Here is a 13,268-nt window from a genome sequence, read left to right on the forward strand (position 1 = left end):
TTTACGACTTGAGCCTCGTAATAAGCTTGCTCGGGATCATCGGCACGTTCGGCGCTAATATGAATATAATTCTCATATTCTGTAAAAATACCAAGAACGTGCGACCCACGTCTACTGACAGTAATCGATCTAGGACTATGAGTACTGAGATCTTCGATTGATCCTACACCGGATGAGGTTAGAGTCCGGCCTGAAATATCGGCTTTATAAAGCGACCTGGAGAGAAGTTAGTAGATGGATTCCTCTTCTTCGACCTTAGATGCCCACATTACCCAGTGCATACTGCACAGTGCACAAGCACACGCATCACGCATGAAAAGAGTCAAAGTTCACGGGGCCAACCGTTTTGAACCAGCCGGCATTCTTTCAGAATTTCAATTCTTTCTTTTTTTATTATGCACATTGCACATTGCACACGCCCGATCGCGACCAACAATGCTCAGTGTCATATAAATAACATTTTCTATTCGCCTATTTTCGGCCTTGATTAAATTCCTTCAATAAAATGATTTCACGGAAATTCTGTGCACTCGTGGGTTATTGTTTGTGCTATTATGGAAGTTTGCAGTATGTTGGGAGGTTTAGGGTTGATGATGATAGTTTAGGCCCCGACTCGCCCGTCGTTTCTGCTTCTTCATACCTTTTCTGGCTTTTCACTACATCGCAAACAGGCGATATATTGAAGTCAATAAATTTTGATAAACGAACAACACAGAAATATTATTTAGAGGCGTCCACCCCTCTTAAAAGCAATTTATCAACATGATCACAATCTTCAGTAATAACACAAAAGAAAGTCGCAGCGTTAACACGGAAGTCATCAGTCGCCACGCATTTCCTGCCCGATTCCACCCGTCGTAGAAATAGCCAGGAATGTTACTGCATACTTCGTAGACTCTATACTTACAATTCGTATATTCGTATATACGATTCAAAACTGACTCAACTTTACCATAATATGAATAACACTATTTGAGAGATCAGTAAAACAAACCCTATATAAACTTATACCGATTCACTGAAACATGCAACTATGCAATTCTCGCAATTACGAAGCCTACTAAGGAATATATTTCAATATATATATATATAGATAGTATACATTACGTAATTACAAATACGGAGTTGGTGGCGGCAGACGTAATGCTGAATACAGTGTGAAGTTTTAGCTAGGTGGTTTTCCTGGCGACTTGGGTATCAAAGCGTATAGTTATTAGACAGCATAAAATGCGATAATATGGATCAGTTCAACACTACTGCAATCGGTGAAACAATTGCAAGCATGCGATTTGAAAGGACTACAACGACCACAAACACGACAGATATGCGGACAATCCGGACATACATTGACATGTGCAAAGTCCTCAATATAGTTTTAATATGCGCTGTTACGTGGATCTTGACTGGACTGTTATCCAACTGGAAAAAGACTCGGAGATCGGAATCGAATCAATTCAATAGTTTTGACACAGGGACGATATTCACATCGTGTGTAGTTACAGTTGCCTCTAGCTTACCAAGACTTGCACTTTCGTCGTCACTGCTCTATTCGCGAGGCTACCTCAATTGCAATATTTTGTGAATATAGGTGTGGGCGCTTATACTGTTGTTATTTGCCAAGTGTATCTTTTCTTGTGGTTAATACAATTCCGAACAGCTGATTATTATCCTAGCCATAACAGTTGATGCATAACTCAGGCCGTGTTATTTTTGGCATTTCAGGAGCCAGATGCCAAAACTGCCAAAAATAAGCAATTTTTGGCATATGCCAAAAATAACACGGCCTGCCAAATAGTGGATTTTGTTCATGGTGTTGTGTTAACATGACCGCTTCACAAGCGAGAAGAGCGTTTGTGAAAGGCATGTTTCTTAATCTGGGTCCAGCCCACCCATTAGGGGTGAAAGCATGGTGTCCTAAATGGTGTGGGTTCAGCGAGATTGAACGGCTGACTGCATTTGGTTTACGTCATACTTTCCATTTGTCCAAAGGCAATTTTACGACCATTTTTGACCAGCTTGTCGAGCGCTAAATTTGATAAAACGGGTATCAATGAGAAGCTGCCGCAGTACTGATTATTAAAATATAAATTGTATTCTGCTCATGGAACTGGAACCCCCAAAATCAACCACGATTTTTGCATCGCGATCGAGTTGAACATGGTGACGCAACAAACTGTCTGGCTATTTCTGAGATGCATAGTCTCGTTTCGCCAGACAGTCTTGTTGCGCCAATGTTCTTAAACAATCTAACCTTCCCAGGACTCTTCCATGCGAGTTGGTAATATTAAAGCCACCTGAAGTGACAGAAGTCCTCCGAAAATATATCGGTAGACTGAAGGAGAAATGAAAGTCGGGCTACTAAATAGAATGTGTTGAGAGACAACACAGGAAACTCCTGGAAAAGGATCGGGAAGAAAATTCTTTCCGCGATAAGATCGATGGCACTGGCGTAGTGATCTATTTTCATGATGCATGGAAGCCGGTTCGGCCCTCCAAAGATTTTGAAGCTCTGAAAACCTTTTGTGGATGACTGGCAACAGTCTTTCCCTCAACGGCTACTGTTGAAGCCGATATTTCCCAGATTCGCTGGGCGAGAAATGAATTTAGGAGAAACTTAGCTGACATGAGTTTGGAAGCACTGTTACAGTGCAAACGATTTAAGTCAATTCAACAGCTGTAACAATCAGCTGTTGAGCGTGTTTGTTAGGCTTTTCTTTCTTTTTTTTTTGCTCATTGGCAGTGATTCCGATGGATACTGCACATTTTGTGGTTTTGTTTGATATTATTAACCTATGAAATCGTTAGGTTTTTTTTCTTATTATTGTTCGTTGGCACTGATTATACGTGGATACTGCACATTTTGTGGTGTCTTTTGACAAACTAGCCCAAATAAAGCGTTTTTGTGACTAATTCGAGGCTGAAACTATCTATTTAGAGGACGATGCCAAAACTGCCAAAAATAAAAATCGAAAAATGCCAAAAATAAGTTATTTTTGGCAGTTTTGGCATATGCCAAAAATAACACGGCCTGAGCATAAGTAATAGGCCTGTTGACATCCGTTCCAAATAGCTATTTTTGTGCGTTGTTTGCTACAAATTTAACGTTACAGGAGTAATAGCGTACCCAATTTGTTAATGATGGTGCTATATTTTAAAACAATAGCCTTGATGTCGGAAAATTCAAATTCCAAACGCGGTGTGACATATGCGGTCGCTAGCGGTGCTACTGACAGACTGTTTGTCGTGATAAATGAGGTGTCGCGTCATCGATGCAACGAGGTACAGAACATCCTAATATACTTATATCACCATAGTCTGCAACAACAGGACCATTTGTAGAGATCAGCACCGACCGACTTGACCATGCTGGACATTTGTATCAAATCAGCTCATGATTCACATATTATTGACGAACTTCCTGCTTCTCAGTATTTCCCGGATCGTTGGGTGAGGGTCCGCTTTAGGTCCCGGCTCCGGCATGTAGTAAAAGTCGATATGCGTCGGGTATAGTACGCCATCTTCGCGAATTAGCACGAGCGGAACCTTGATCGGCTCTTCTACGATTCTCCAATCAGGTTTTATTTTGCTGATCTCCGGGACCACACACAGAAGACATTCTTCACACCTATAAGTTCAAGGTTTCTGTCGTTTTCGTGGCGAGAAACGTAAGCGATGTAGCAACCCTTTCTCCCGATACTACAACAATTATTGAATCCTAACATTCTGAAGCCATTACGACTATACCAATAGAACGTCACGGGCTGGCTAGATACCTGAATCGATACATTAATCGCGTATCTATACACCTATACAAGGAATAAATTTATTTAGTGTAGACTTTAAGTATGAAGCATAGTGACCCAGAACAGTATTTAATGAGTTCATTAACGTTGTCAAACAAGTTCTTTTTCTATGGCTGTGTGTCGGACGGAGAAAACCTTAGTAAAGAATGCACGTGAATGTCAGTTAGATAGGAACGCAGCTTTGTCTTGTTAGTGTTTATGCTCGTAAATGTTTGCTCCCAAATGCATGGCGACCCGAACAGAAAAAGTAGTTTCATGACCAATTGACTATCTTTCTCAGGTTGGCAAAATTTGATTCATTCTGTGACGCATAAAATTAGTCAATATTTTCAGATTAGAATTTTACTTTCAAGATAGAACTCTTTGACGGCCGCTCAAAATTCTGTATGTTGCCCGTCCCTGCCATAAACTGTAAATTGCGAAGTTTCTCATTTTATATCCCACTTTTTACGCAATCTTTGAGAATATTACCTTTTAGTATCCACTATACTACTATTGCCACAACCATACAATTGATTCTGCTTCCAATCTAGGAAATTAGCAGTGAAGAATAACACTATATATGCATCTATACACAACGACATATAACGACCTGTACATGGTTTCGGCTTCAACAATTCCGAACCATACAGTTAGATTCGGTGCGAAGTTCTCCCCAAGTAATTCCGCCATCGCCATTTGCCCGCCGCCGTTGATCTGCGTGCCATTCGAAACTTTATATAGTAACCTTCGTTTGTATATGTGTGCGCTTATTACTCTTACGCACCTGGAGAGAGCTTACAACTGGGACGGGTGATACCGCTATGTTATTCGATAGATGCAAGGAGCTGTCGCTCCAACAGTACTCCGCTTTTTCGGTAGAAATAATCGTCCAGCAGGAGCCGTCATTCAAATGCTCCGCATTGCCATTGCTTGGATTCGGGCTAGCCTGAAACAAATCTTGCGATGTCTATTATTGCTATTATACTTCTGTTGAAGCTATTTTATTTGATAGAAAGTGAGGATGAATCCGAAATTTCCAGCCGAACCCCTGCGGCACAACATAAAAGCTGTAATTCAGAGCATATACGTCATATAAAACGATGCTCGATAGCTCGTTCTGGTTAGAGGTGCATCAATGGATTATTATTTACATAAATTTACTGGAAATCGGTAAATTGCCAAGCTTATAGACCACACAAATATAATTAGTCTACGTCATTGTATTTAGGATCGTTCTTACAGGCCGAGCAGAAGACGCGAAATAGATAATTATCTGCAATGAGAAGTGTAATTTGTTTCTATCACATACCTATGGTTGCATTTAAAGCAAAAATCAATTTAAAACAAACATGTTTAAAACAAGGCCCCAATTTAAAACGTGTTTTTTTTATTGTTTTATTAAAGCCATGGCGTCACGAATAATCAATTCTTACGTCATAGTGGATTGACATTGACAATTGAAAATATAGGGTAAATATAGCTCCTTTGACGAAATATCTGTACTGATAATGTTCCCGATATACGTCGGCTCTATCTGATGGTAATTGTCTGTAGGCTCATATTACATGTTTTTTGGAAAGTATTTACACAATTATTGCATAATTTTACAACTTAAAAAAACACGATTTTTTAAAGGTCTTTTTTTTAAAACACTGTTTAAAACGTGTTTTAGACAAAGTGTTTGAAAACACCGTTTGTTTTAAATGCAACCCTACACATACTCCTTTTGCCTGCTGTCGGAATGGTCTGATATAAAACGAACTTCCAAACGACGTGGACACTATACCCAAACTAAAAGTTTATGACATCAGCGACATCGGTTAATATAGGCCCGTGCATCTCAAATTAGCACCGCTCTAGTATACCGTATGTGCCACGACATTTTCTTGTGACACGCAGATATACTGTCGTTTCGTCTTATGAAGGAACATTGCACATCTGTGTAGCTGAGATACCGGCTCATCCGTGTCGATGATGGCATCTTGCTTGTCAACCTTCCTGATAACCTGAATAAAAAATATCAATATATTTATGTTCAGTTGATAATCTTGCCGATCCAGTATAATGTAAATAGATCGGTGCATGATTGAAGTCCGGCGTGAAGTCCTTGATTTTAATCAACAAGTATACTATACCCATCAAGCAAACCAAACCTTTTCAATTAGAAGAATTAGTTATAAACCTGAACAAGCAAGCCGCTTTAGAAAGTATTGTATAATATGGTCTAATTTCAGAGCAGAAACTGTGACGATTCCACAATAAACATTTGCGTTCATACATGCTAGTATCGTCTCGACTACATTTTCAAAGATTTGTGCTTGAGCAAGTGCTGAGCGCTTCATTATTATTTGTTCTACTTCGCGATGAAGGTTAAACGAGCCACGAGAGCAGCATATAAACCATACGCCACCAGAATTTTTTTGATGATCAGATGATCAAAACCTCAGTTGATAGTCTACTTTGACCATGCAATCGTACCATTTTCGGAAGAGACATCCCCGTTAATGAACAGACCAGCTTCACCGGGTTTCCGTAATGGATATAGCCTTCGCGGGCTTCAAAAATGGTCCTGTCTTCGTCATCGTCTTTTACTAGGAATGCAAATGTAGGAATGGGAGATTCCGATGCACGTGGACGAAGTCGGGCCGAGAATAGTTACCGAGATAGATCCAGAATGATCCCCAGTGAGTTGAACTGGCGGAAAATCCATTCCTGGTTGCGTACAAATACCTGGTCGATACAGTCTGCGAACGTAATCGATTGAAGAAAGAGACCTTTGTACCGGACGCGATGCACACTTTGAACCACAAGTGAAGGATTATGCCAACACCTATATTAACGTAATTCGGTATTGCACCAACTAGGTCGTGGTTGAGCCATAGACCATTTCATAGCCCGCATGGTCTCGCATGTAATGAACATAAAATTAATCCAGCTCGTTATCAAACGGCCAACATCTGACCAACGTTTAGATTCACACGATAACGATTCAAAACACATAGAATACTTTGGTGCAGCCCTTACCAAGGCCGGCCCTACGTAACGCAGCGTGACAGACCAAAAGTAGATAGTTAAAACAAAAAAGTGAAAATGATTGCTCTGTAAAGTAGCCAAGTAATATTTGCAAATAGGTTAAAATGGGGTGTCACTAACTTGCATTTAATTTGGTGACACAATCGGGACAATCCGAAACTACTCCGTTTTGTTGACTAAGAATCAATCATGTTACCCAGAGATCAAAAACTATGAAACAATGCAACCCACAACTCACAAATATCCGCGGTAACACGAAGAAATAGCATTGATTTTGAAATCAGAATCGTTGTATGAGGTTAAATTTTCTGTATGTTATAGAGAGATCTACTTACGTATCCAGTATAAGAATAGTATCATATTTAGAACAATAAAATTGCACGAAAACAAGCAAATTCAACCGTGTGCATGATGCTTCTATTGATCTGTACGTTATGGAAATTCGATTTTCAAATTTGCAGAGCGCTATGAATAGTTCAACTTGGTGTTGGTACTACGTCTGCAACACAACAAGACCGATTGTGTTGACATTTTCCTCGCGAGGTCAGCGTCATATATCTGGCATGTTTTATCTGTCACTAAGGTGGAAAAAAGGATAACATAACACGACATCGCACCGGTCGAATTCTCTTGGCATGTTTTATCCGTCACTAAGGTGGAAAAATGGATAACATAACACGATATCGCACCGGTCGAATTCTCTTGAATAGCCGTCGCCCATACTGCGCAACAGCGTGGGTGACCGGACAAATCGACGAACTGTCTGGTAAAGATGACAGGTAACTATTTTGGTCGGTATCCCGCCCCCAAAACGCCCGCAAGCACCTATTTTACCAATTGATGTATGCTTCATTCAGTTGATTAACAGGTCATCAGAATGTAGGAATACGCCATATGCTAAAAACGTATTTGGCTTGCCGTGTATATAATTAACGTAGCAGATATGACTCCAGTAATCCTACACACTAAATATGCACTATTTATCGGGCCCGGAAGATGTCCTGTAGCTAGGTATAAGTTAAACAATAGCGGATATGATAGGGAGTCCATATCACAAGATATCTGGCCTTATCTGGCCTTAAGATCTTACGTAAAACCATATTTGAGTGGTTCTGGGAATGCAGCAGAGAGCAAAAATATGATTTCTAAAACCTGCTCCGCGGAATGATCAGTTAACACCTTTTCTTGAAAACTAATCGTTTTTAGGAATCAATCTACGGTAACCTTTAACTTTTCTAACCGTGCTATACGACTCTGATCATTCGAAATCAATTGTCTGATAAATTTATGTCACGCATCGTTACGACACACGTTTCCCGATATCAATCAAGGTTGGTTTAGGTGCGCACAAATAAGGCAATGAATTGAAGTCGAAATGTCATCGAAGGGCACGCCGAATCGCGAATACCGCATCATGTCATCATTATGAGACTAGGTTGTACGGGGGCCCCGTCATTAGCAAAGGACCTTAGCTTAACCTAGAGATATCCCTGTGAGTTTTATATATCCCTGGCTTAACTGGAGATGAGCTGGCTCACTGTAATTGCGGTGCAGTAGGGATTTTGTTTACTTTGCTTCCACATTCTGACATCCCACATGCTATCTCAATGATCTCCATGCACCACTTGCATACATGAATTTTTTATAAGCCACAAATGCTATTTGCAGTGACGGAATACAAAAACTAATCTTACGTTCGGGATTATTCTTGACGCTCTGCTTCTTTTTGCTAGGCTTGGATATCACTTTGATCGGCATGGAATGGAACAGTCCTATTTCCGTTCCGTCACCGTAGAACATTTTCACGTTCAGTTGAAAGTGCTTTCTTTTCTCGGAGTCTGGAGTGTGCAAGTTTCTAGCGGCCGCGTATCCCTTCCAAAACCGGAATTCCGTGCTTAATTAATGGTGATATATACGGCGGTATTTGAATTTATGTTTCACCTTTGTGGAATCGAAGTGTAATTGCTGGTAGTCGTTTTCATTTCCGCCTACCCCGACGAAAGCACAAACTTCTGACGCTTTTGTGTTGGGACCAGGGGCTGGAGAGTTGATGATGCCCATCGGTGAAGCCATGGGGGATGATGTCGACGTGGTAGATGCGTTTTTCCGTCGTTTCTTCGTTTTCCATCCGTCTCCAACTAATTTTATGCATGGTGGTGGGCAAAAGAATCTAAACAGTGGAAACATATCACCGCTGTCTACAATTAAATATGTTCGGTCTACAGAAACGGGACTTTCACTGAATACGAAACAAAACCGGATTTTAATCAAGCTCGAGAAGTTGTTTGAATCACACATCAACGGACTCTTAGCAAGTGCCGGTATAGGAATATCCATAGGTGGTCAATAACGTATTCCTTCTACTTTTTCGAAGCGGGTTTTGCCTTCTTGCACCACTTACTCAAGGGGTAATAGAGTACTTTTACTTTGACCGGAAAAGTTTTTTTTAGGAAAAACTGCTCAAAAATGAATTTCAAAAATAAAGAGTATATAGTTTTAAATTAAGTTTGTATCACTGTTATTTGTGATGTCATCATAAGAACCGCTTGAAATAGTCATCGTAGTGACTGCTGAATATATTTTCGAAGATTGCGCCTATTGGTAGTTTATTAGTCCATTTGCGCTAATCATGAAGATGCATCCTGCAACTACGAAAGTAGCGACCACAGCTTTAATGCCAAAAATATGGTTGTGCGTCCGGCTTCTCGGTCGGTAGGTCGTGGGTTCGATCCCCGGCCGGGTTAGACCAAAGACTCGAAAACTGGTATCAGCGGCGCTAGGCGCTCGGCAATCACGGATAGCATGGAGGAGAAAAAACCGGGGGTGCAGACTAGATGACCTTACTATAAAGGCCATATCGCATCTCCGTCGTCAAAGCACCTCGATGGTGCAGGCGAAAAAGAATACCATCTCTCTCTAGTAGTTTTGGCACATTTGGGAAATAGTTACTTCTACTAGTAATTGGGTAGAAATTTACTGTCTTACTTCTGCTACTATACTTGAGTAGCAACATTGACTACTATGATCACACCGAGGACGAGGAGTATATCAACCAAACAATAGAAATCCAAGTTCCAAACACGTTAGCGTGCATGCTGCTTCATGCCAGGGGTCACACAAACCTTTTTTCTGTCCCGTAGGACTTTTGCACCACTTTCGCGTGCAGAATGATGATCTTCGTTTCGTCTCCCCTTTTCAAATATCTCTTCACAATGTCCCTCGTCATTCTATGATTCGGCAGCGGGTTCGCAGGCGTCAACACAAAGTCCGAGTTTGTGCTGTGATAACTTTCCACAGACGAAGCCCTGTGAGAAAGCAGACCAGACGACTGGCGACTTAATTCAAAATTTCCCGGCATTCAGTTACCTGTCATTGGGCGAGAACGCCTCTCCCAATTCCAAGACATTCGAGACGGATGGAGTTACTGTGATTCTACGTTTCGGTGGTATGCTTATTGGAGATGCCATATCGAGGGCTCGTTTCTTGGTCTCGCTCATATTGGGATGGGTTCTGCGTTTCGGCTTTGCGTGTGATTTAGAACTTTCATCTGAATTCCCAGTCAAGTCTATTACGTCGCTGTGTGATGTCGACGGAATACTTTGTCCTGGATCTTCAGCGGGTGTGTTTATAACCGGAGTCGCATTGTTTTCCTGTTCATCTTGAACTGTGTCTGATGCTAGCGAGATCGTGGCTGCCATCTACAGGACATATTTTGGTCAGTATTCAGTAGGTAATGTTCAGAGAAAAGTGCATCGTATACCTGAGAGGAGTCATTGATCGATGCGATTGCATTTTCTTCAGTTTCCTTTCTATCTGGAAGTATTATATCAACATTAAATCGTACGCGGCAAGTTCCTTGACAAGGGCAATTTCCTAGTTTGGCTGATCGCCAGTGGTTGTAGTAAAAAGGTGCAATGATTTAATTTCATATTGGGCAAGTGCTTTAGTAACGTTCTCATCGTTAAATCATTCGTATCACACATTAATGACGTCAGACATGGAAAATCGAGCGCTGTGTTGCGAGCTGACATGCTGGGATAATCATGATTTGTGATCCTAGTTGATTGCGAGGACTACAGCATTTCTAAATAATTACCGTAATCGATTCCATTTGAAAACAATAATGTAATGGTGATCGCAATCCATCATTTTACATATATCAACTCGAATTCAACTTTTAACCTTTGCAAGGACTAAACAGGACATTTGTGACCAAAGAATGGTGCTCAGTGCTGCAAGGACTAAACAGAACATTTGTGAACAAGGAATGCTGCCCAGTGCTCTTCACCACAAGTAGCCACTGTATTCACTATGCGAATCATTGGGCCGCAAGTAGCGAATTATTATTACGGGTGTCTGATTAAAAGACTACTTCAAGTTGTTTCGGCACCCTCCTATCTTTTCATTATATCGCAATCTTATGTTGTATTGATTTGATAAATTTTTTAATAAAACATGCTAATGTCGGTAGATATTCGACATAGTACTATTGTCTTCGAATTTGTCGTCAAGGTTCGTCTTGACGGAAGCAAAATAAATTTAATTGTGGATGATAGTGATTACTTTCCGATGTAATCGTATTCGTAATCGACTATTGTCAGTATTAACTATAGGGTTTCAGTTAAAACAAAAATCAATTTAAAACACACATGTTAAAAACATGGGCCTTGTTTAAATCACGTTTTCATTTAATTTTTTAGCCATGCCGTCAGCACGAATATTTATTTGTGACGCCAGAATGGATTGGCATTGACAATTGAAAATTAATATGGATCTTTCGACGAAAAGGGCTCCCGACCACTGTCATAAACAGACCAAAAATATCTTTAACCAGGACTATATCGTTATGCAGTATTTTTACGGCCGGCGGTCATCATCATCAGAACACCCATTCCGTCCCAATGATCTCTATCTACTTGCTATAACTGTCGAACCGACGAAGATTTCGAGGGTTCCAGCCATTCCATATCGTATACGTCGACTATATTGGGTGCAAATCGTCCGTAGGCTCCTCTACTACATGTTTTCGAAAATATTTGCACAATTATAGCATAATTTTACAACGTTTGAAAAAAAAAACAGTTTGAAAAAGGCATTTGTTTAAAACACCGTTTATTTTATATGCAGCCTTAGCTGTAAGTGTAATCGTAATCACAATTGATTACATTGACGTAGCATTCGCCCCATATACCCATACCCACGAGCCGTTGATAAAAGTACACGAGGTGTAATTTCGGGATATGAAAAATTTTTATGTCACTACTCGACGCAAATGATTCCATAAATACACGACTCGGTTTCTAGAACTCGACTATAATTGAAGGCATTTTTCTCAAGTACCTTCTGCGGGTTTGTCTTCCAAATGAGACGCGGGGCTGGGCAACGCATTGTCGTCGGCATAGCTAGGATACAGCAATGTGCCTTCTCCAAACTCGTCAAATGAAATCAGGGGCGAGGGCAGCGACCTGACCCACGTAAGTGTCGGGTCTTCTCTGTCGTTATCAGCATCTATCTGAGGTGGCATCGGAGTTTGTAAAGTGAACTCCCGGCTAGTGGCGAAGTAGTTCATGCACAGCCTCTGGTTCGTGGCAGAGGCCTCGGCTTCGTCGCACGTGATCGGAGTCATTGGTGGAAGGAAAAGATCCGCCATTTTGAGAAAGAGTTATCAGTCAGTTCAATACCGATATCTTCCTCGCTGTTCTATACTGATGCATGATATTGATTCCACTGTCCTTCAAGGTGAGTATCATATCCTCGCGACTATCCTGCTGATAGTTAAGTTACGATATGTCGAGTTACAGTGGCTTTGTCATGTTATATGTCTGCCTTACGGGCACACCTGTTGGAGATGCTTCCTGTCGCAAAGCCGATACAAATGCAAAGTACACAAACGCTGTTTATGATATGTTATGTATACGAAATTAATCTAGGATACATCACCAGAACAATGAGGGGGCTGAGAGGTTAAGAAAACTTTGTAACGCGATACGCGAATTTCCTTCATACACACTGGTTCATTGGCCCTTTGATCAATGGAACGCTTGCGATGTCTTTCATACGATTTTTTACGTGCGCGTGGCGCGCAAACTGTGACATGCCCCGTTCATGACTCACGGGGTGGTTATGCCATCCGTTGATTATGGAAAGTGCGTGTGCTCGGTTATTTTATGAATATCATTCCATGCCTACAAATGAATTGCATCATCAAAATTAGAATATGATTGTCATATGATTGTCTTATTTTGCGTTTACCCTCGACATAGGCCTTAGGCCTACTTTGCCGAATGTATACATCGAATGAAACTCATGTTCTCTTTCATAAATAGTAGATTTTCTTCAATCCTCAATAATGAGTTCATTTCTGATTAGGCTGATAGGCTCAGGCCGACATCACATGATGTCACTTAATACAGACAAACCCGAAAGTCCTTGTCTTGATTAATGTATTCT

General features: G+C 40.8%; 1 protein-coding gene across 2 annotated transcripts; it reads right to left on the reverse strand.

Annotated features, from left to right (window-relative positions):
* Window positions 1-679: 679 nt before the first annotated feature.
* Window positions 680-13,164, reverse strand: LOC145457773 (recombining binding protein suppressor of hairless-like). Of its 2 annotated transcripts, XM_080336053.1 has the most exons (13): window positions 12,159-13,164; window positions 10,579-10,631; window positions 10,185-10,516; window positions 9,941-10,123; window positions 8,760-8,988; window positions 8,513-8,690; window positions 6,445-6,582; window positions 6,264-6,376; window positions 5,651-5,791; window positions 4,570-4,731; window positions 4,396-4,499; window positions 3,026-3,625; window positions 680-1,657 (listed from the first exon to the last, which is right to left on the reverse strand). In XM_080336053.1, exons 1-12 carry the CDS (start codon window positions 12,466-12,468, stop codon window positions 3,397-3,399), a joined length of 2,172 nt encoding a protein of 723 aa, XP_080192179.1. In that variant the 5' UTR covers window positions 12,469-13,164; the 3' UTR covers window positions 680-1,657; window positions 3,026-3,396. The 2 variants fall into 2 exon arrangements, with proteins under 2 accessions (XP_080192179.1, XP_080192181.1); XM_080336055.1 differs by lacking the exons at window positions 680-1,657; window positions 3,026-3,625 and adding an exon at window positions 3,647-4,332.
* Between the last annotated feature and the right edge of the window lie 104 nt (window positions 13,165-13,268).

This window comes from Botryllus schlosseri, chromosome 15 (genome assembly GCF_051294905.1).
Source record: "Botryllus schlosseri isolate E-star chromosome 15, Bs_hap1, whole genome shotgun sequence".
Lineage (NCBI taxonomy): Eukaryota > Metazoa > Chordata > Ascidiacea > Stolidobranchia > Styelidae > Botryllus > Botryllus schlosseri.

Coding starts and splice junctions, on each gene's coding strand:
- LOC145457773 (XM_080336053.1), bottom strand. CDS start 12,468: ATGGCGGATCTTTTCCTTCCACCAATGACTCCGATCACGTGCGACGAA. Junction 8,691..8,759: donor TACACTTCGATTCCACAAAG/GTGAAACATAAA, acceptor CGGTTTTGGAAG/GGATACGCGGCCGCTAGAAA. Junction 3,626..4,395: donor GAAGCCGAAACCATGTACAG/GTCGTTATATGT, acceptor TTGAACTTATAG/GTGTGAAGAATGTCTTCTGT.